The 21,133-nt window shown below is 39.8% G+C and overlaps 1 protein-coding gene across 3 annotated transcripts in view; it reads left to right on the plus strand.

Annotated features, from left to right (window-relative positions):
* Positions 1-262: 262 nt before the first annotated feature.
* The window catches only part of zgc:173742 (DNA topoisomerase I, mitochondrial), a 28,716-nt gene continuing 7,845 nt past the window's right edge, over positions 263-21,133 (plus strand). For all 3 annotated transcript variants that reach the window (XM_039614876.1, XM_039614877.1, XM_039614878.1), the window contains exons 1-13: positions 263-328; positions 718-764; positions 3,667-3,786; positions 3,965-4,052; positions 4,150-4,277; positions 4,396-4,511; positions 6,475-6,596; positions 9,292-9,414; positions 9,527-9,714; positions 9,951-10,095; positions 13,890-14,033; positions 14,653-14,838; positions 19,217-19,285. In XM_039614876.1, the coding sequence (XP_039470810.1) occupies positions 266-328; positions 718-764; positions 3,667-3,786; positions 3,965-4,052; positions 4,150-4,277; positions 4,396-4,511; positions 6,475-6,596; positions 9,292-9,414; positions 9,527-9,714; positions 9,951-10,095; positions 13,890-14,033; positions 14,653-14,838; positions 19,217-19,285 (1,539 nt within the window). In that variant the 5' untranslated portion in view covers positions 263-265. The remainder of the gene's footprint in view (positions 329-717; positions 765-3,666; positions 3,787-3,964; positions 4,053-4,149; positions 4,278-4,395; positions 4,512-6,474; positions 6,597-9,291; positions 9,415-9,526; positions 9,715-9,950; positions 10,096-13,889; positions 14,034-14,652; positions 14,839-19,216; positions 19,286-21,133) is intronic.

A 21,133-nucleotide genomic window follows, 5' to 3' on the forward strand; every position in this document is an offset into this window, starting at 1 on the left:
AAAAAAAACATGCTCAGGGCTGTGGGGGGCTCCTCTGGGAGACTGCTTGTCTGATTGGTGGCATTTGGTAGTGTTGTCTGTCTAGAATAATCGGATCTCGGCGTGGACACGAGTCTAACATCATCCTAATATGCCCTCAAGCCTTCAGTTGATAACAGCGTAGCTCTAACTGTCTGTTAATGCAGTGCTTCTCTGACTTGTCTTGTTTCAAAGACGGCATCATTAACAGCCTTTTTCTTTTCCTTTCTTCTGTCATGACATCTTGATGAACAGCCCAAATCCAACTAAAGCCATGGAGAAAACGGATAAAGGAAAATCTCATAAAAAGGTAATTTTCTATCAGCCACTGAAATGTGACCCAGTGGGGAGGGATCATTCGTGTCCGCCTAAAACTCATGCATCTTCCACGTGAACAAATCCCACTCCATTGTCTAACTGTTTGCATATTAATAATAGTACTTTGTATTACAGTGTGTAACTTAACCCGATGCTATAGATTTAAGGACTGTAGATACTGTTTCATTGTAATGAATCTTCATTATTCTGGAAAAAAGTTGCTTTTTAAGAAAAGCCCAAGTTTGTATCCTTGAGGTGCAGCACTTTTACAGAGATATGAAAGAAAATGAGTCACAATTTTTTAGCACTTCTTCTGCTGCTTTGCATAACATCAAGGGCCAGCTGTCTGTCCTTGAGCTTTAATGTATGTTATTCCCTTAGGTCAAGACACCAAAGATGGAGAATGTTGAATCATCCAGCAGCATCAGGTAGGGTAAAAGTCCTGCTGCCAGCACTGGATTACTGTTGAAATGCTGAGATAATAATCTCACTAAGCTTTGGTGTGACTGTGCCGGAGTTTCCTTTTTTTTTTTTTTTTTTTTTTTTTCTTCTCCCTCCCGAGGTGATGGAAATTAATTCTTGTGTTTTGATGTTCAGGGTCCCTGGACAGAAGCATTCTCATTTTCTACAGTGTTATGTTGTCTTTCAGAAAATTAATTTTACTGTGCACTGAAGACAAATATCTTTGGCTTGTCTGCAGTGAAATAAATGAGACTGCGTGGTTTGAGTAGTTGGATGCTCAGCGGGGTGTTGCCAGGATGGCAGGCTGTGGCCGAAGGCCCGCTGTGTCAAATCTGTTTCACAGCAGTGTTTCCATAGAGTTGTTAATGGATTATTTCCCAGATGTGGATTTAGCCCAACCCAATGTTCTGAGTGACATTTCAAAGGAGATGTCATATGGGAAAAACGTTTTGTGAAATTCTGGCTTTTAATGTTTCCCTTTAGGGTTTTTTTTTTCTCCCCCCACAAAGGCTCAGGTGGTAACTATGCTAGTTGAGTGGGTTTCGTGCAGAGAGCAAAGTTAAGGCCTTGCAGCAGAGTTGGTGAAGAAACATAAGGCTATTAGAACCACAGACCGTAAATGTCAGTGCACACAGTGACCCAACCTCCTTTTTATAGGTTTTTATGGATTTTGCTCAGTGGTGCAGTATACCACAAAAATATAACCGTTTCTACTAGCGTGACTTTTTTTTTCCTTTCATTGAGCAGTTGAGCTGAACATCTTGACCTTGGTACTCTTACATTTGCAAAGTTTGACTAAAAAGAGAACAGAACGACAGATAAAGCATTTTCCTTTCAACATCTTTTTCTAAAGTGAGCATATTACACGTTACATTAAAAATCCCTCACTTTCTCCATAAAGCTTTACACAGAGTGAACCTTCAGTAACTAATCTATTCAGCTGGGCTGTATTGGGTTCAAATTCTTCTCTTCATACTATGAAATAAACTGCTGACGTCTACTTCTGTAATGTCTGATTAAAGACGTGATGGACCATAAAGGTCAGTAATGACACATAAAGGTGTCTTGTTGTCTACAGCGTGTCCAACAACTGAAACTTTACTGTAGAAATTAGCTTTGCAAATATGCCTAAAGTGTTCCCATGTTCTGATTTACAGTGGTCCCTCGCTTTTTCCTGTAATTTTGCGTGCTTTGTGTCCTGTGTCCTGATTGGCTGTAGACCACTGTCAATCAATCTCGTGCCACGGTCCTGTCCAGTACAGAATGTGTTCAGCTTGTCAAATTTACATAAATCTTCGATCGCCAGCAGTGTGACTCTGTGCTGTACTGTATGTTTGTAAGTTTTCTCCCCAACAAGCACAACCATGTCGATGAAACGTTTTGCACTGTCAAAGGCAACTGCGGGTGCGTTTGGTTTCATTCTATAATACTGGACTTATTTTCTACGAAGGTTTGAACTTTGAGTTTAAACAAGAGAGAAAAGAGTGAAAATGTTCATGCCTGTCTGAGAAAAGTGTATAAAGTGTGTAGTGACGGGTTTTACAGCCTTAAAACATCTATAATAATTGTAAAAAATAAATAAAGTTGGCTACTTCGTGGATTTCACCTATCGCGGGTTATTTTTGGAACGTGACTCCTGCGATAAACGAGGGACCGCTGTATATCAAAGTAGCTACAATAACACATCTTATCATAGTAAGACTCGCTAATACTAATGATGATAATTATTGGTTGTGTTCTATTTCAGTGTTTCTGAAACTCACAACAGTGTGATAGGTTGTCAGACACAGAGTCCACTTTTCTGTCACATGTTGAGAGCTGTGTGTACTCGGCATTCCCACAGTCCAAAGACGTTAGGTTGGGTTAATTGGCGATTCTATATTTGTTTTATTCTGTGGGGTATACTGTTACTTTTTTCTAATTGTATTGTAAAACAGATATCTTTGTTTTTATGCCTGAGTTCCTACAGTATTGGGTGCAATGACCGGATGGAGTCATAGACCTGGAACCGCAGGAAAGGCTCATTACCTTCAATCTGAAACCATCAGGGTCCTGCTGTAGCAGAAAGAACATTATCCTGATAAATGCACAGTGAATAGTTGCCACTATAGTGCCTTGTAATTTGGATCAGTAAGCCAATTTGGCAATTATGTGCTACGCTGCTTTACATTTTCCACATTTTGTTCTTTTCCAGAATGTTGTGGGAGGAAAAGGAGAAAACTAATTTTTATTAGCAGCAGTGACTGTAATTTGTTGATTTCTTAATTTGGGCCATTTCTCTACCCATCAAATCTTCACTCTGCAGGAAAATCCAGGCTTGCACTTGTGTAATTTTTTTTTTTTTTTTCTCTTCTTTTTAAAATGTCTAAACGCTGTCATTATGTCATTATCATTACTGTCGATAATTTTACTCAATTACCACAATTATGCTTGATTTCTTATGGTCAGTGAGTCATCACGGTGTGCTTAAAGATTTTTTTTTTCTATGCCAAACTGGAGGGCAGCAGTGAAAAATAAGCCATCAAGCTTTTATTTTGCATGTTATTAACTTTTTAAAGTAGTTGATACAAAACCATCTACTGAAGTGAGATTAAAAATGAAGAAAATATAGAACACTTGATAAGATTTCAGAAATATGTTAGTCTAAGTCTTAAAAAACTGAAATAAGGTCCGAAGTAGGCCAAAAAAAATTGAAACTAAAAATTGTGAATTAAATTTTGAAGGCTTGCTGTTAAGTTACACAAGACTAGAGCTGCACTTTGGAATGAGTATTTTAATAATTATGCTAATATGTCAGCAGAAATGCGTAACTGTGATGCTACAGAGTGGATACATTTGTAGCTAAAAATTGTTCATTTTGTCGTTCAGTGAATCTGTGAAACAGGAACCACAGGATGATGCTTTTACAGCAACGAAGAAAGGAGTGAAAAGGAAAAGAATTAAAGATGACCCCAAAGAGGGCACCAGTGATTCTGCTAATTCACCTACGTAAGTCTGACCAGGTCTAGAAAAAATCCTTGTCATCGGCTTTTCTTCATGTAGAATCACTTTTACTGAAAACTGCTGCAGAAAAATGTACCTTTCATGAGTAATTCACTTAGTTTTTTGTCTGAGTGCATGTTTGTATGTAAGCCCTTCGTTTCTTTCATTCCCATGTTGCCTGCAGCCTAAAGAAGAAGAAAAAGCAACGTCATCTCGAAGAAGGAGGTGATGGAGTGGCTCAGACAAAGACGTCAAAGAAGAGAACACAAAAGGTAAACTTCTGTCTCCATCAGGGGTAATCTTGCACTTACAACAAGTTCAACACTAGAAACATGGTTCATGGTGAGTTTTTTTCTCTCTTCTGCACAGATGGTAAAGAAGGAGGAAGAAGAGCAGGCAGTGTCAAAAAAAATTAAGAAGACAAAGGAGGAGATTGAAGAAGCAAGACAGCTGAAGATCAAAAAGAAGGAGGAGGAGGAGCAGAATCGCTGGAGATGGTTGGGGAGTGCTCTTTTCATCTGGACACTCTTCCCACCCACACATACAAAGACAAAGTGCAATTTTAACCTTTGCTGATGCATCTGTACTTTTTTTTATCGTCTTGGTTTTTGTCAGGTGGGAGGAAGAGAAGTATGAAGATGGGGTGAAATGGAAGTTCTTGGAACACAAAGGACCCTACTTTCCCCCTGAGTACCAGCCTCTACCTGACAATGTTCACTTCTACTATAATGGTCAGTTGAGTGTATAAGAGTATGATTGAAACAAGGGTGACGGGGTACAGGAGCTCTATTTTTGTTGAGACAGTGTTAAATGATTTTAGACGTTAGATGCACTTCAGTGTACACTTCTCTGCTTCTATACAGCGCAGTCAGACATTACCTGCACGATTGCATCATTTACTGATACGTCCACCTCAGTCTAAAAGCCAGAATCAGTTCATGTACAAGAACGCATTGTGTAGCTCTAATTTATGGAGAGCTTTACAGTTGCCCTAGAAAAATTATGAATAAATAATTATACAAGAATTTCATTTTATGTCAATAATATACGTCATGTTTGTATGTATTCCTAATCTAGGATTACCAGTTATGTATCAAATCAATAAAATGTGAGAGTGAGTTTAATTTTAGGCAGAAGAAAGGTTCAGTGTCGATTCGAGAGGCTGTGATGGATAGCTTGTTAATGTTGTTCCTTCAGAAGCTTTTTAAAAGATTTATTAAACTATCTTTTATGAAACCTTCATGAGTGTCCTTCCAGAGCCAAGGCCAAAGCTCATCCTCTTTAGTTAAAGTGCTGCTCTGGTCACAGCTTAGTTTTGTAGAAGAGCAGAACTTTCCAAGAAATGGGGACTGAAGATGCACCGAAACATCATCAGTTGCTTTTGGAAAAAAATTATGAAACGTTAAATTGCAGTTATGAAATGTATTCATGCAGTCCTGTGAAAAACTAAATAAATACTTTTAATAATACTTTTTCCCACATATTTTATTGAAATTTTCTTTATACAATACAAACAGATATTAAACCCCTCTCATTCACACACCCAGACTGCAGACCTGCATGCAACAAGATCATGTGTAGAAATGAACATGGCTCTCACACTGATACAAAAAAGAAATCCCTCCCTCCTCATGAATAACCTCCACTCCCTGTGATATCCATGTAAGGCTTCCAGATATTCACAAAGTCCCGTTGTTTGCCCATGGCAATGTATGAATCTGCGATTTCCTTCTTCCAGAGTCCCATGGAGGGTGCATCCATACTTGTCCAGCATAGTGCAGTGGCTCCTCAGGCTTGAAGCAGTCCATAGTCCAGTGATTTAGTCTGCTTTATCGGTTGCTTAAATCCTGTTGGGTATATTCTAAGTACACAGTTTACCCTTTAAGGGGATTTTAACCTTAAACACTTCAGACAAACACTTGGTGACATCTTTACAGAATTCCTGAATTTTAGGACATTCCCATAGACAATGGAGAAGAGTTGCTTTTTCTGCTAAGCATTTCGTACAAATGTCCAGAATGTCATTGGACATATGATGGAGCCTGACGGGTGTTGTATAGGTTCTTATGAGCCATTTATATTGCAGAAGTTTAAAGCGTGTGTTTGTTTGTTCAGGTTATACTTTATAAAGTCTGTTCAGCTCATTGGGCATAAAGGTGCAGCCACACAGTTTCACTCAGGATGAGGGCTGAACTTTGACTGTAATTGTAAGACAATCTTGTGAACGCTGGCGTACACACATCCTGACTTTGTTTGCTCACACAGAAGACCTACCCGCACACTATTGGGCCTTTAGGATTCAAGACGTGTTTCATGCTGAATACTGATTGATGGCAGTAATTGTTTTTGCTTTGTTTAGCAGTCCAGCTGCAAACGGGGTCCTACGAGGACTTGGTTTGATCTGTTAATTCCTGCATGTGCATGTTTTTAAAGGTTGGTCCTACCAGTGGACTTGAATGTAGATCTCTGTCCTTGCCTCTAATCCTACCTCCCTATATCCACGGGCTAGTCTGACAGCCTGGAGGAGCTAAGGTGGGTGGCACTGGGTGGTGGATCTTCAGAGGACCCCGAGCTCCCAAAGGCTTGTGTTCTTGACTAGTACGGCTCGATAAACGTATAGTTCTGACAATAAGGCTTGGTTGGTTTAATGCTGTTAAAAATGATCTCAGTGTAAATGATTCTGCTTGTGTGCAGGTAAAATGGTAAAGCTGAGCCTGGCTGCAGAAGAGGTGGCGGTGTTCTTTGCCCAGATGCTGGACCATGAGTACACCACCAAGGTGGTGTTCCGTGAGAATTTCTTTAAAGATTGGAGAAAGGTAAAGCCAAATGCATTGTGGAAGTTGGTGTAAGTTGCCTTTAGGTGTGATTATGCGTTTAAAATGTGCTGCAATAGACCTGCGACCTGTCCGGGGTGTAGTTCACCGATCGCTGCAAAGCCAGCCGGGGTTGGTGTCACCACATCTGCCAACTTTGTTTTCATGTAACAGTTTTGCAAAAGTTGCATACGCTCCAGCCTTTTGTTAGAGTGTGAGTGCATCGTAAATAGATTGTATTTGTGTAAATACAGGATGAGTGTGACTGGTACATGCTCGCTGGTGTCTGTCAGGGTGTCCTCTGCATGGAAAAAACACCGTGCCAAGCCCCTAGGCATATCATGCAGAATTAATTTTGCGCTGCTTAGTGCTCAATGCACTTGAAAATACGATTTATGTGAAGGCATTGATATGCTAATCCAGACAACTAGCTCTCCTGCATATGAACAAATCCAATTAAACTGTTTTATTATAGCCGGAAAAAACTCTCCTCGCTCCACTGCCCTCAGTGCCCGCCCACTGTCGGGTGTCATTCATGCTTAGACACGCAGACTGACTGCCTGTCCACGCTGTCAGTGTTTCTGGAGGTGTGTGTGCTTATGTGTAGGTCTCTATTTGCATCTCATCTTCTATGACGGTAGATAACAAAACTGGGCTGCATCAGTTTGATGGATGAGAGTCATTTCCTTTATTCCTAAAGTTTGTGCCCATGATGGATGCTTTTGTGTGTGTGTGTGTGTGTGTGTGTGTGTGTGAGAGAGAAATATTTAACCATTTTGAGTGTATTTCAAATTATGGTCAGTATTTTTGTGTAACTATTACTGCACCATTTATAAAAAGCACCTCTGTGGCAGTAAGTGACAACTTATTAATAGGCTTGATCATTAATTATTATTAGCAATATGTCATGAAATACAGATTCCCTACAGCTAGACAGCACATTGAAAGCCACTGATGATATTTCAGCATCACAACAGCTTGGAGATGCAGCTGAAACAGAGTTGCTCTGCCCTGTTAGTCACCTCTGATTTGACCTCTGGTGACCCCTTGTGAAACAACTTTTGGCAATTAAAGTTGAAACTCAGCTGCTCCGCCTGACGTGTCAGGATTCTTCATTTAGCCTGCTTAGCAGTGACCTTACAGTGTTCACACTCATAGCTACTGTAGTTCTGGGAGTGTTGTTAAAAGTGCTAAATACTGGAAAGCTGTAACTGGGACGTCTTCTTATGTTTTTGTGATACACAACTGCAAAACTGCAGCTTTGAGTGTCCCCACTTTTTAAATGGCTTGTTAGGAGGAAGCTGTGCGTACTCTGGCCTTTTATGACAGCTCCAGTTGGGTTTTTTCGACTCTCTGCTTTGCCTCCGTAAAAATGAGTAATTAAAGGAAAGGTCACTGATCTGTTTGAATCCTTCTCATCTAGTTTTTTTTGTTTTTAATGATGCATTATTGTGTTAATTTGTTATATGAATAGACAAAGGTGATGCACTCTGTTTTCATAGCTGGTCAGTAAATATAACAAAGCAATGCTCTGTACAGATAGTTTTTGGTTTCTTCCTTTTTTGAAGTTTCATCAACGTCTGCTGGGTGTAACTTTAAACTCTTAAGAGCTTCTTCTGCTTACTTTATCACAACACCGTCTTTGACCCCTTCCTGATTTCTTATTTTTTTTGCATATTTGTCACACTGACATGTTTCAGTTTTTATTAAAACTACATTTTAAATATAAAATGTAGCTTTTAAATTAGTTCCTCAAACTATCCTAACCTTCCTGGCCTAATGTGAGAAAGTTTCAGCCCCTTAAACCTAATAACACAGTTAATGATGATTTCATTTATTAAAGGCAGAAAAGCCCAAACCTAATCTGAAACTGCTTGTGGCACCGTTGGCAGCGAGAACTGCAATCAAGCGTCCAACTGTCTGTCTTTACATGTTGGTGTGGAGGAATTTTGGCTCTTTTTTGCAGAATTGTTTTAATTCAGCCACAGTGGAAGGTATTTGAGCACAAGTGCCTTTCTTACATCGTGCCTAACATCCGGACTTTGACTAGGACACTTCAAAACATTCAGTATTTTATTTTTGAGCCGTTGCAGAGATGCACTTGCTGTTATGTTTCCAATCATTGTCCTGCTGCTGTGTCTTTGGATTGGGGCATGATGTGTCGCTTTTTATTTGTATATATTTTTAAACACGTGTGGCAGTAATCTGCTCTGGTCAGTGAGACGGAACTCAGGTTTCCAAAATTGTGGTTAATCAGATTTAACAGGTGGGTGTTCCTCTTCACAAGGAACAGGTGGGTTTGGATTATTTTTTTCCTGCTTTCATCAGTTAAATAATATAAAAAGTGCAGTTTTAATTGCTCAGATTATCTTTCTCTAATATTTGTTTGATCTGAAATGTGTGAGAAACACGAGAAATCAGAAATGGGGGCTGTTATAATTTTTACAGCAGTGTAATTGCTGTTTGCATCACTGGAGGCGAAGACACACGATCAGTTTCTGCAGTTATTCTATCATCACTTTAATTGGAACCATTTACATCATGTTATTTTTTTCTGTAAATGTAAAAATAAAGAATAATGCTCACTACAACTTCCAGATTTTTTTTGGTTAATCGCTTGTGTGCTCTTTTTGTTGCTGCTGATATTCTCAGACTTGAAATGAAACTGTATGCCTCAACACACTTTGTGCTTGTGTAGGAAATGACCCATGAGGAGAGGTCACTGATTCAAGATCTTGATAAGTGTGACTTTGGAGAGATCCATGCCATGCATAAAGCCAAGACAGAGGCCAGGAAAAATATGTCCAAGGAGGAGAAACAGGTAAAGCTCGGGTTCCTTTCTTTGTATTTGTATGCTGCTGTCTTCATAAGTCCAGAGGAGCGCCCTCTTCATTTCTGAGGTAATGCGATCTGTATCTGAAATCTTTTTGTAGGCTTTGAAAGAGGCAAACCAGAAGATAGTGGATGAATATGGCTACTGTCTCCTGGACCACCACAAAGAACGCATTGGCAATTTTAAGATTGAGCCTCCAGGGTTATTCCGAGGTAGAGGCGAGCATCCCAAGCAAGGCATGCTGAAGAAGAGGATCCAACCAGAGGATGTCATCATCAATTGCAGCAAGTGAGAGTGTGATTGTGAAGTCAGTGTATAGTTGAGTACAACTTTAGTTTCAGTCCTCTCCATGTGCCCTTGTTGCTCAATGCAGAACAGTGAAATCCTCACTCAAAGAAATGCAGTAAGTTTTTGATACACAAACTGTTTAAATGCGTAGAGTCATAGGCTTGTTTTGTGTTTTTTGACAAAGCATGTTCAAATTAACATGTCATACTGTATTGCACTTGTTCTTGCTCTGGCAGAGACTCTCGTATCCCCGTACCACCTGCTGGGCACCACTGGAAGGAAGTTCGACACGATAACACTGTGACATGGCTCGTCAGCTGGACTGAAAACATCCAGGGCTCAAATAAGTACATCATGCTTAATGCCAACTCAAAACTGAAGGTGAGCAATCTGTTGCATAACAGAGGGGAATGCAGATACATGTGCGTACGAAGAAACATGCTGTCAGATGCTGCAGACTTTGGATTATGTGTTCCGACTACTTTGGCAGCACAGTTCTCAAACTGGTTTTGGAAAAAAATAGTATCTCAGATTATTAGAATATTAACTAAGATCAATTCATACATTTATAATACAGAAATGTCCAACTTCTGAAGCATGTGTTCAGTCATTGGTTGATGCTTCTTTACCATAAATTGTAGCTGCCTCCACCAGTGTGTGAATGTGAGAGTGAATGAATAGTAGAATTGTAAAGCGCTTTGAGGGCCCCGAAAAGCGCTATATAAATGCAATCCATTATTATTATTATTGTTGTTGTTATTGTTATTATTGTTATTATAATAAATGACTTCACTGTGTACTGCATGGAACCGGCTCCATAATATTGATTTCAGGTACTGATCTCTGATTTTTCTCAAGCTGTAAGTCAATCAAAAATGAAAAAAGGCTTGAATCATTTCACTTTACATGTAATGGACATTATTTTTTGAGATGCATTAGTCAAAGTGCTTCAGTTCTCATATTTTCCTAGCTCCTGTTATGCCATTTTAAATAGAAAAAAATAAAGTAAGTATAAAGATATTTTGCTGTGTTCACTCATCTTCTACTGTTGTTCAGGTGGCGGGCAAACACTTAGCCACTGTCCTTCAAAGATAACTTGATAAATGTTGGAATTCATTATTCAGAACATTGAAGCTTTGTTTGATCTGTCACTAAACATCTCTCTATTCATTCTGCGGACTCCTTCAACCAACATTGTGAATGCTTGAATCACGCATTAAAAATATGAAATGTAACAGAAACATCCCGTTTCCAAAGGATTCACTCTCTGAACAAAAAAGCAAAACAAAACTGACTGACAACATCACTGGAAAAGGAAAAAAGCAGGACTTCAAAACATCATTTTCATCATCACCAAAAACTGTGCATGTGCACCAAACGCTCTGTTTGATATAGAATATTTAAAGTGAAACTCCTAAGAACCTGTTTACAAGTCATGGGTAGAACTACATGTGAAATAAGTTGTGGCTTCAAAGTGAGTAGAACTGATAAGTTTCCTCATTTGAACTTGTTTGAGTCTGCAGACTGCAAGTTTGGGGGAAAAATGAAAAAGAAGTTTGCGGAATTAGAGCTGCTCGTGCAACATCCTGGCTCCAGGCTGGCTGCAAAATTAGCTAGACCAAACTGTTGTGCTGCAGAGTTGCGTAGTAGGTAAATCAAAATCAGAACCTTACAGAAGGTTGCAGGGAATGCAAATAACATTATAACCCAGTTATAATAAAATAAAATAACTAATAAAATAATAAAATAAATAATTTGAATGGTTTGCATTTTGTCAGTTCTGCTCCAGATCTGCCAACTGACAAATGGTTGTTGGCCTGCCTCTGATATTATTCACAGAGCTGATTTAAATGAAACGTTAGCATAAACACAGCACAGATTTACAAACAAATCACAAACACTTTTACACATTATGTTGAGCTATAATGCATAAAATATATATATTCTTAAACAAAATTGGTGATCACTTTTCCACAGCATGTCTTTTATCCCATCTTCCTTCTCTCGCCCCGCCCCTCCCTGAGTCGGAGGTTTCTTCCTGTTAAAAGGGAGTTTTTCCTTCCCACTGTCACCAAAGTGCTTGCTCATAGGGGGTCATATGATTGTTGGGTGTTTCTCTGTATGTATTATTGTAGGGTCTACCTTACAGTATAAAGCGCCTTGAGGCGACTGTTGTTGTGATTTGGCGCTGTATAAATAACATTGAAATTGATATTAAATATGAGTAAACCTTTGTAACATGTTGTTATTCTGTGCTCTGTTTGCTCACTTATCTTCCTTTCCATCTTTCATGCCTAAAGGTTAAGTTATTCCACAGTTCTCCATGACAGTATCGGCACGTGTTGACTGATGGAGGGTTTAATTGTATGTATATACAGGGAGTGCAGAATTATTAGGCAAGTTGTATTTTTGAGGAATAATTTTATTATTGAACAACAACCATGTTCTCAATGAACCCAAAAACTCATTAATATCAAAGCTGAATGTTTTTGGAAGTAGTTTTAGTTTGTTTTAGTTTGAGCTATTTTAGGGGATATCTGTGTGTGCAGGTGACTATTACTGTGCATAATTATTAGGCAACTTAACAAAAACAAATATATACCCATTTCAATGATTTATTTTTACCAGTGAAACCAATATAACATCTCCACATTCACAAATATACATTTCTGACATTCAAAACAAAACAAAAACAAATCAGCGACCAATATATAGCCTTTCTTTGCAAGGACACTCAAAAGCCTGCCATCCATGGATTCTGTCAGTGTTTTGATCTGTTCACCATCAACATTGCGTGCAGCAGCAACCACAGCCTCCCAGACACTGTTCAGAGAGGTGTACTGTTTTCCTCCTTGTAAATCTCACATTTGATGATGGACCACAGGTTCTCAATGGGGTTCAGATCAGGTGAACAAGGAGGCCATGTCATTAGTTTTTCTTCTTTTATACCCTTTCTTGCCAGCCACGCTGTGGAGTACTTGGACGCTGTGTGATGGAGCATTGTCCTGCATGAAAATCATGTTTTCTTGAAGGATGCAGACTTCTTCCTGTACCACTGCTTGAAGAAGGTGTCTTCCAGAAACTGGCAGTAGGACTGGGAGTTGAGCTTGACTCCATCCTCAACCCGAAAAGGCCCCACAAGCTCATCTTTGATGATACCAGCCCAAACCAGTACTCCACCTCCACCTTGCTGGCGTCTGAGTGGGACTGGAGCTCTCTGCCCTTTACCAATCCAGCCACGGGCCCATCCATCTGGCCCATCAAGACTCACTCTCATTTCATCAGTCCATAAAACCTTAGAAAAATCAGTCTTGAGATATTTCTTGGCCCAGTCTTGACGTTTCAGCTTGTGTGTCTTGTTCAGTGGTGGTCGCTCTTTCAGCCTTTCTTACCTTGGCCATGTCTCTGAGTATTGCACACCTTGTGCTTTTGGGCACTCCAGTGATGTTGCAGCTCTGAAATATGGCCAAACTGGTGGCAAGTGGCATCTTGGCAGCTGCACGCTTGACTTTTCTCAGTTCATGGGCAGTTATTTTGCGCCTTGGTTTTTCCACACGCTTCTTGTAACCCTGTTGACTATTTTGAATGAAACGCTTGATTGTTCGATGATCACGCTTCAGAAGCTTTGCAATTTTAAGACTGCTGCATCCCTCTGCAAGACATCTCACTATTTTTGACTTTTCTGAGCCTGTCAAGTCCTTCTTTTGACCCATTTTGCCAAAGGAAAGGAAGTTGCCTAATAATTATGCACACCTGATATAGGGTGTTGATGTCATTAGACCACACCCTTCTCATTACAGAGATGCACATCACCTAATATGCTTAATTGGTAGTAGGCTTTCGAGCCTATACAGCTTGGAGTAAGACAACATGCATGAAGAGGATGATGTGGACAAAATACTCATTTGCCTAATAATTCTGCACTCCCTGTAGCAATAAATAACCAGAAGCAAACAGCAGACAAAGAGAATGTCGTGATCCTTGTCTTATAGTGGAAGACCCTGTGTTAGTGATTACCATATTAAACCTTTTGTTTCAGGGCTTTTAAAGGAAAACCACTTGTTTTTTCATCATTTTATTTTATAATTGTCATCACCTGTCACTTTTGCTTCGTGTTTATGTTTCATGTTTAGTCTTTTCCCTCTTCCTGCTTATCTTGCCTTCCTTTCTTTCAGGGAGAGAAGGATTGGGAGAAATATGAGGTTGCTCGGAAACTGAAATCACGTGTGGATGACATCCGTTACCAGTACCTCCAGGATCTGAAGTCCAAACAAATGGTTACACGCCAGAGAGCTGTGGCCCTGTACTTCATAGACAAGGTTTGGCTTACTCAAGAAAAACTGATATTACAAATTGTTACATGTTTGCATTAATTGTTACGTGTTCACACAGCAGAGCTAGAAAGAAAGTGGTAACTTTAATGCGTGAGCTTCTCTGATTTTTTTCCCCCACACGGCCTCTGTCGTACGTTACGCTGACATTGTACCGGGGAGCTTTGCTTGTGATGTTTGCATGAATGTTGAGAAAAAGTCACGGCTGCAGCGGCCGTGTAGATAGGCTGGAGCAAAGTGAAGATATTGGAAATCAATTCAGTATGTCTTGATTGCCTTTTCTGTTTTCTCACATAGTTAGATGAAAATCTTTTGCAAAGAAAATGGATTATATGTAGCCATTTTCTTCCAGAGACTTCAAGCTAATTATCTCAGTGTGTATGAAGTGAAATGATGGATTGAGTACGTGATTGCTTTTGGCTCATGCCAAAAACTATTTCAGTTGCCATTTTTGTTTTATTCCGTTTGTCATGAAGGTCTTTTGATTAGTACGTGTATATATTTTAATGGTCGTCTGACTCGCATGTGTTCTGTGTACCTTGTGATGGAAAAGCTCGGTGTGTATTTCTGCATCTGTGCTAATCTCTGTATCCTCTGACCCAAAAAGCTGGCCCTGAGAGCTGGCAATGAGAAAGAGGAGGGAGAGACGGCGGACACGGTGGGTTGCTGCTCACTTCGTGTTGAGCACATCACTCTGCATGAGCAGCTGGATGGCAACGAATGTGTGGTGGAATTTGACTTCCTGGGTAAAGACTGCATTCGTTACTACAACAAGGTTCCTGTCATCAAAAAGGTAAAGAAAGAAATGACATGAACACGTTGGCACTTATATGGATGGATGTTAAACGGTGTTCTCATGGGTGCACAATGGTCAGCGTGATTGCTCAAAGATCACAAATGGAGGCAATTTTTAGCCTGGTTTCTCATTAAGATAATAATCATGTGAGCATCTTTGCATAAACCCATACTTGGAACACACACACGCGCCCACACAAGCTAATGTTGGCAGCTCTTCCCTCTTTGAAATCAGAGCAGCTACACTAATCTCATCATCAGAAAAAGGAGAAACAGGAGGGTATCTTTGTTGGTTTGATTTTAAACTGGAACTTAATGTATCTTAGTTTATAACTTGTGTGTAGAGAATTTTGAATGGAGGAGAGACGGATGAGCCGCTTTACACACAGCAAAAAACCGTCTGAATGAATTACTGAGCTACAGACCCGAGCTAAAAAAGAGCCAGCTAGATGTTGTGACAGAGTACTGTTTTAGTACTTTATATGGTCACTAATTATGGTGCTTATGAGCGATATCGTTACCTTAACAAGTACATGCACTTGTTAAGTGCACCTGCAGCGATGATTATATTGATTACTGGCAATCAGAGGTGGAGTGCTATTTGTTTCAGTAGCTAACACCCTGGAAACTCTGGGTTTCTCCTCCAGAGAGAGTCAATTACTGGGGAAAGACTCGGGTTTTCTTCCCTCTGACCTCTGCTTCTGCTCCACCTGAACCAGCTGTTTTATTTCCTCATTCATAAAGTTGCTGTCAAACTGCATAGCAGAGCGAATTCATTTGTAGAAGTTTTTTAAAGACTTTAAACCCCCTGTTAGCTGTTAGTTCAATTTTATTCCTTTTCTTTTTTTGTGTGACTGCTTTTATAGTTTACCAATACTCAATATAAGGACAGAGATCAGCTTAGAATAAACTTTGTAAGTTTCTAATTGTGTGACCGTGATGCAGCTAACGGCTAATTTCCCTGCACTGGATCACTGACCGTAATAAAGTTTCTCTGTAAAGTTGAAGGCACATCATAAAATCATACACTGATGTCACACAGACACAGAAATGACTGTGTAACTATTGGGATCCTGGAGATGATGAATAGTATATAGTTTTTGAGAAAAGTTGAGGATGAAATCACTTTAAAACAGAACTTGAGACATTTTAAAATCGCTATTCAAATACATGCTGCAGGAGGTCTGATTGTAATCTGATTACATTTTAATATTGAAATTTGTTCAGATTGAGATTTGGTCCTTAAATTACGTCAAACAACAAAATGTACAGTTTCTGAAAACTCAACATAGTTTCCACTGAAGCTTCTCTAAATCAAAACTGGATTAGCAAACTGTCCAGTCTGGAGTCCACATGCATGATTGTTCCAAAATGGGTAAAGATTACAAATTGAGACTGGATCACACCTGGATCCAGTCTGGCTCCGGCCATTTCCAAGTTTTATCCCGTCAGGATCCATTCATAGTGGCTTATTTAAAACAGCTCATCCTTCGTCCATGTCTAAAATCATTGACCAACGTGTAGATGGCTCGTTAAAAGCCTGGACACTTCTTTTTATTCAGTTAAATGTAAAATAGTCATTTTGAACTCTCACAGGCTCCCAGTGACAGAGTAAAAGTTCTCTGCTGTCTTACAGCCCTACCAATCATCTATCAATGACGTTTGCTATTACATGGTTAAATATTATTAAATATTAAGTGGTTATAGTGGAAAACATCAAAGCAAGTCTGATTAAGATGTTTTTTTCATCCAGTAATAACAAACAATAATGAAATCTTCTGTAAGAACTTGAGATTGTTACAGATCGTCAGTACATTAAAGTTTACTAAATAATGTTTGAAACTAAATTTTAAATGAATACAACCCTCAGCGCTGAGGCATGTTCACATACTTCTGCTGGATTAAAGCGGAGGCTCTGCTCTTTATTTATCTGTTGCCGTGGTGATTCATCACTGCCTTTCTCCACTCGTGCACACGCTCAGCTCAGTTCAGTTAACTGTGTATGTTCACTCTAACTCTGCTCAGCTGTTCAGGAACCAAACACTATTACAGAGATTACAGATCTTAGTCACTCAGCTCGGTTTATTTTTAAACTCAGGTTGTTGAACATGTTTCCTGGAGCAGGGCCCGGAAAGCTGCAGTTGGTAAACAGTAACACTGTTTTGGAAAAGTCTTTACTAATGTAGTTCATGTAAGGCAAATCTGTCCTTTTGTCAGTAAGACAAGACCTCAGCAAAAGCCACTAGTGTAGAGTACAGAGTCCAGTTTATATCATTATAATAATCAAGGTTTTGCCCTTTGGTTTTTGGCACAACTCACTGCGGAGAAGGTCACATATGTCGATGTGTGCAGAGCCCCAAGCACAGAGGGAACTGAGGTTTGTCCGAGGGATGCAGTTGTAGATTGGATCGCTGTGTTGGTTTAATTTGTCAGCCTGGAAGAGTAGTTAGCCTTTGGTTCAGTCTGCAGCTCTCGGATCCAGAACCACAGCACGATGCTTACATAAAGTGCTGCTTCTGCCATTTAGACACTGCACTGATACGCGTGTAGTTCTGGGAAATAGATGGTATTGCAAGTTAGGCTTGTGGTGTCATGTATTTACAGATAAAGGTGTATTCAAACTATTTATTGTTGTGCACACATACAAATGCTTTGTTTTCAGAGGGAAAATAGAAACGGAAGGCAGCAAAAGCAGAAAAGCTGTACTTCTGCTCCTAGTCCAAAACACTTGGTGTTACATTTGCTATAATGTAGCTTAATAGGATCTGTCAGCAAACTCGGCCTCATTTCTAAATGTCACCTCACATGACTATAAGTTAATTTTTTTGAGCTTTGTTGATGATAAATCAAAAAGCTTACTTTCTAAGTCATCAGAGAGCTGTTTTACAATGTAGTGACAAGAAACCTGCTCAGACTTTTCCCACTGTTTTTGCTTTAGAATAGAATAAAGTTCACTGTCCCGACACGTAACAGGCAACTTTTGTGAGAGACCACTGTAGTAAAATAACTGAAACTCACTTCTGATTGAGTTAAAAAAGGTTCATCGTATTTAGTCGCAAACGATTGCAACATTAGTCTCGACGTTTGTTTGCTGGATGTTAGTGCAGAGAATTGAGGGGCTACCTCGGACTTGTAGGACCTCGTCGTGTCTGTATCTGATGCACTAAATGATAATGCAGACTTAATGAGCAGGTTAGCAAATATCACAACAGAAGAACAAAATGTGACTGAAAACTTCACAAAAAAAAGTAGTCTACAGTCTGTCAAACAGCTGTCTCGTGTGGATGTGTGTGTCTGTGCGTGCACACACATGTGCATATATGCATATGTAAATTTTCAACTCCTCCTCTGGTGTCAGCCAATGCTATCATCTGTTGCAGAGATGGGAAAAGAAATGTTAGCACCTGACAGCCAAAGTGTTTTGTTTCTTGGCAGAACGTATAATTATTCAAATGAGTGCATTCAAAAGCATCACATGAGCTAGAATTAATTAGTCCCTGCATATTTTAGCATCATCAATTCCACAGAAAATCAGTCGGATTGCTGCTAAATGTCACTAGGAATAAAATGGAACAAGAATGGAAGAGAGGAATGTCTAGTTCTAATATCTGGAGATATCCCAACACATTGAATATAATACTGCTATCATATGTATTTCACTTATCCCATACATTTTGCATTGACAGTTTTTCTCATTATTTTTTGATTCATAGAAAAATGTACTGGAATAAATAACAACATCATTTTAAAGGGAAGTCCTGTATGTTATTTGTTAGCATCAGGCTGTCAGTGCGTGGCCACCACTGTATCAACTTGGACGACGGCCTGACTTTTTCAAATAACCCAGAGTGTGAGGACACATGTGGATGCATAAATACAGACACATACTGATTTACATCTCATGCCCAAAGCATCGGTGCTTTGCTTTTTATATTTGCAGCTCATCTTTCAAAGGAAACAAAATTGACACACAAATCAGCCGGTGAATATGTCAGCGTGTTTTATAAGGCAACACATCTGTGGCTCGTAATTGGTGTCTTGCATATTTTAGTAGTTTATTTGGGGAAAGGATGCATCTGTGAAACCCACAGAGTCGCTTGAAATGTCAGATGTAATTGTGCCAGTTTTAATCCTCTGGCTTTGAGATGGACGAACAAAGCGAGGCTCAGAACGTGCCCCACAGTTGCACTCTGATGTGGATGTGTCTGTGTAGTTTTGTGTCTGTTTGCGCCTTTTAAAATTTCATCAGTTTTTTCAGCCAAAATCGACCAATGAAACATAAACCCAAGAAAAATCTAGTGCAGCTCCTGTGCAGATGTATTAAAAGCTATTATTTCTATCTGTCTATGTTGATGTTTACCTGCATCTCTTTTCAGGTGTTTAAGAATCTTAAACTTTTTCTGGAGAATAAACAGCCCGGAGACGAACTCTTTGACCGCCTAAATGTGAGTCTGTCTCAGCATGCATCTCCTCTAACATGTCGCACCTTTTATATGATCATTATTAATAATGTGTCACAACACAGACGATTTTGGGAGCTTTTGTTTTGTTTACGTTTTCAGCTGCTACACAAATTTTGGTGTCAAAAGCAAACAGTTGGTTTGATTTGAGTACGAGGTTGTTTAAAAAGGGTGAGGAAAAAACCCTGAGGTGTGTAATATTTGAAGAAAAGATGGTGGAAGCAAAATAGAATTACACTTTTTATATTTTCTAGGGACAGAAAGCTGCAGTGAGGGGAAAAGTAGGGACTAAATTGTGAGGTGTAAGAGATGAGATTGAATGAGGATGAGCCGTTGGTGTGGAGAGATGAAAGGGCTAAAGTAAGGAAACGGGAGGTGCAGAGAAGGGCTCGAATATTGGAAGCAGGGGGGAGACTGAAAGCAGAAAGGGAGTTTCAAAAGGGAGAGGGGATGGACCCTGGCAGATAAAAATGAAACTGTGCGCGTGAAAATCGAGAGTGAACATGTTGGGCGGATGAGTTTCCACACATCAAAATGTGGCATCCTCTGAACCTTTTCCTCTAGCTTCAGGCAGACAGCAAGGCCTCACAGAGTGCTCTGCTTGTACACATGGTGAGTTCAGCACTGGGGAATATTGGGCTTTCTCTAAAACTACTTCACTCATATGTTTGAGACAATAACCTATAATGTCCTGACTGTATCTGCAGCATCTACGACGACAGGACAGTGACCTTAGTTGGATTTTTGAAAAATACCTGACTTTGCGATATGTTCAGAGTAACAGTGTTGTATACATCATACAGAAGAAAATGCAGATTAAAATGTGGAAGATTAGAGAGCCAGTCACGTGTTTGGCATATTAAGACTGACAGGCAGGAGAAGGAAGTTGCAACACAGGACAGGAATGTGAGGAAGAGATGAGAAAGATGGAGCAATTGAAGGAGGGAGTACAGTGCTTCTGCTCTCTGTCCTCCCGTGTGTGTCAGGAAATGTCAGTGTCTGTTGGAAGTGGAATGGTAATGGCTGCAGAGGGCAGGCCTGATTGACACCTGGAAAGGCCAGGACACTGAGAGAGCAGAGGCAGAAGAGGTGTGTAGTAGTAGATGAAGCGGTAGAAAAGTGCCAAATGGTCCAGTCGAGGGGTGGTTTAGTAGAGAGGGTGGATGATGGGTCGAAAAAAGGATGGGGAAGGTGGTGGGAGGGCAATTGGGAGAGGTGACAGGCAGGCAGCTGAGAAGAAAGGGAGAGTGGGGGGGTGTTGAGGATGCTGGGATGAGACATAAATGGAGACCTGAGTGCTAAATGAGAAAGGCACAGATTCTGACATATACCCAAATTAGCTTGGCTCATAAGTTTGGTGTTCATTATTGCAACACTGATAATATCATAACAGCATGACTTTTCTTCCTCTATATAACACACAGCCTAAACAAAAGGGCAGAATAAGAGCATTGAAACTGCTGCATTTGTCGATTAAATGATGTATTCTCAAACACAGCCTCGCACACTCAGGAGTGCTGAGTTGTCAGCGTCCCCAAAACAAGCTAGTTAATGTTATGTAGTTCAGCTACATGGCGAGGTAAAAGTCTTTGTTTTGAATGCCGCAGTAGACGGCTGAGTGAAAAGATTTCTATCGCAGAAATGGTGCAGATCGTGGTAACAACATGTACTTTTTTTGTGCCTTGGTTGACGCCTGCTGACACCATTTAAACTTGTTTTTATCTGCTTTTTCAATTTTAGAAAAGCAGAAAGTTTATTTTTCTACATCTGCTCTCAGCTACACAGACTGGAGGAAAGAAATCAGGAGACGAGGCTTATAAGTTAAACATCAGT

Source organism: Oreochromis aureus, linkage group 7 (genome assembly GCF_013358895.1).
Source record: "Oreochromis aureus strain Israel breed Guangdong linkage group 7, ZZ_aureus, whole genome shotgun sequence".
NCBI lineage: Eukaryota > Metazoa > Chordata > Actinopteri > Cichliformes > Cichlidae > Oreochromis > Oreochromis aureus.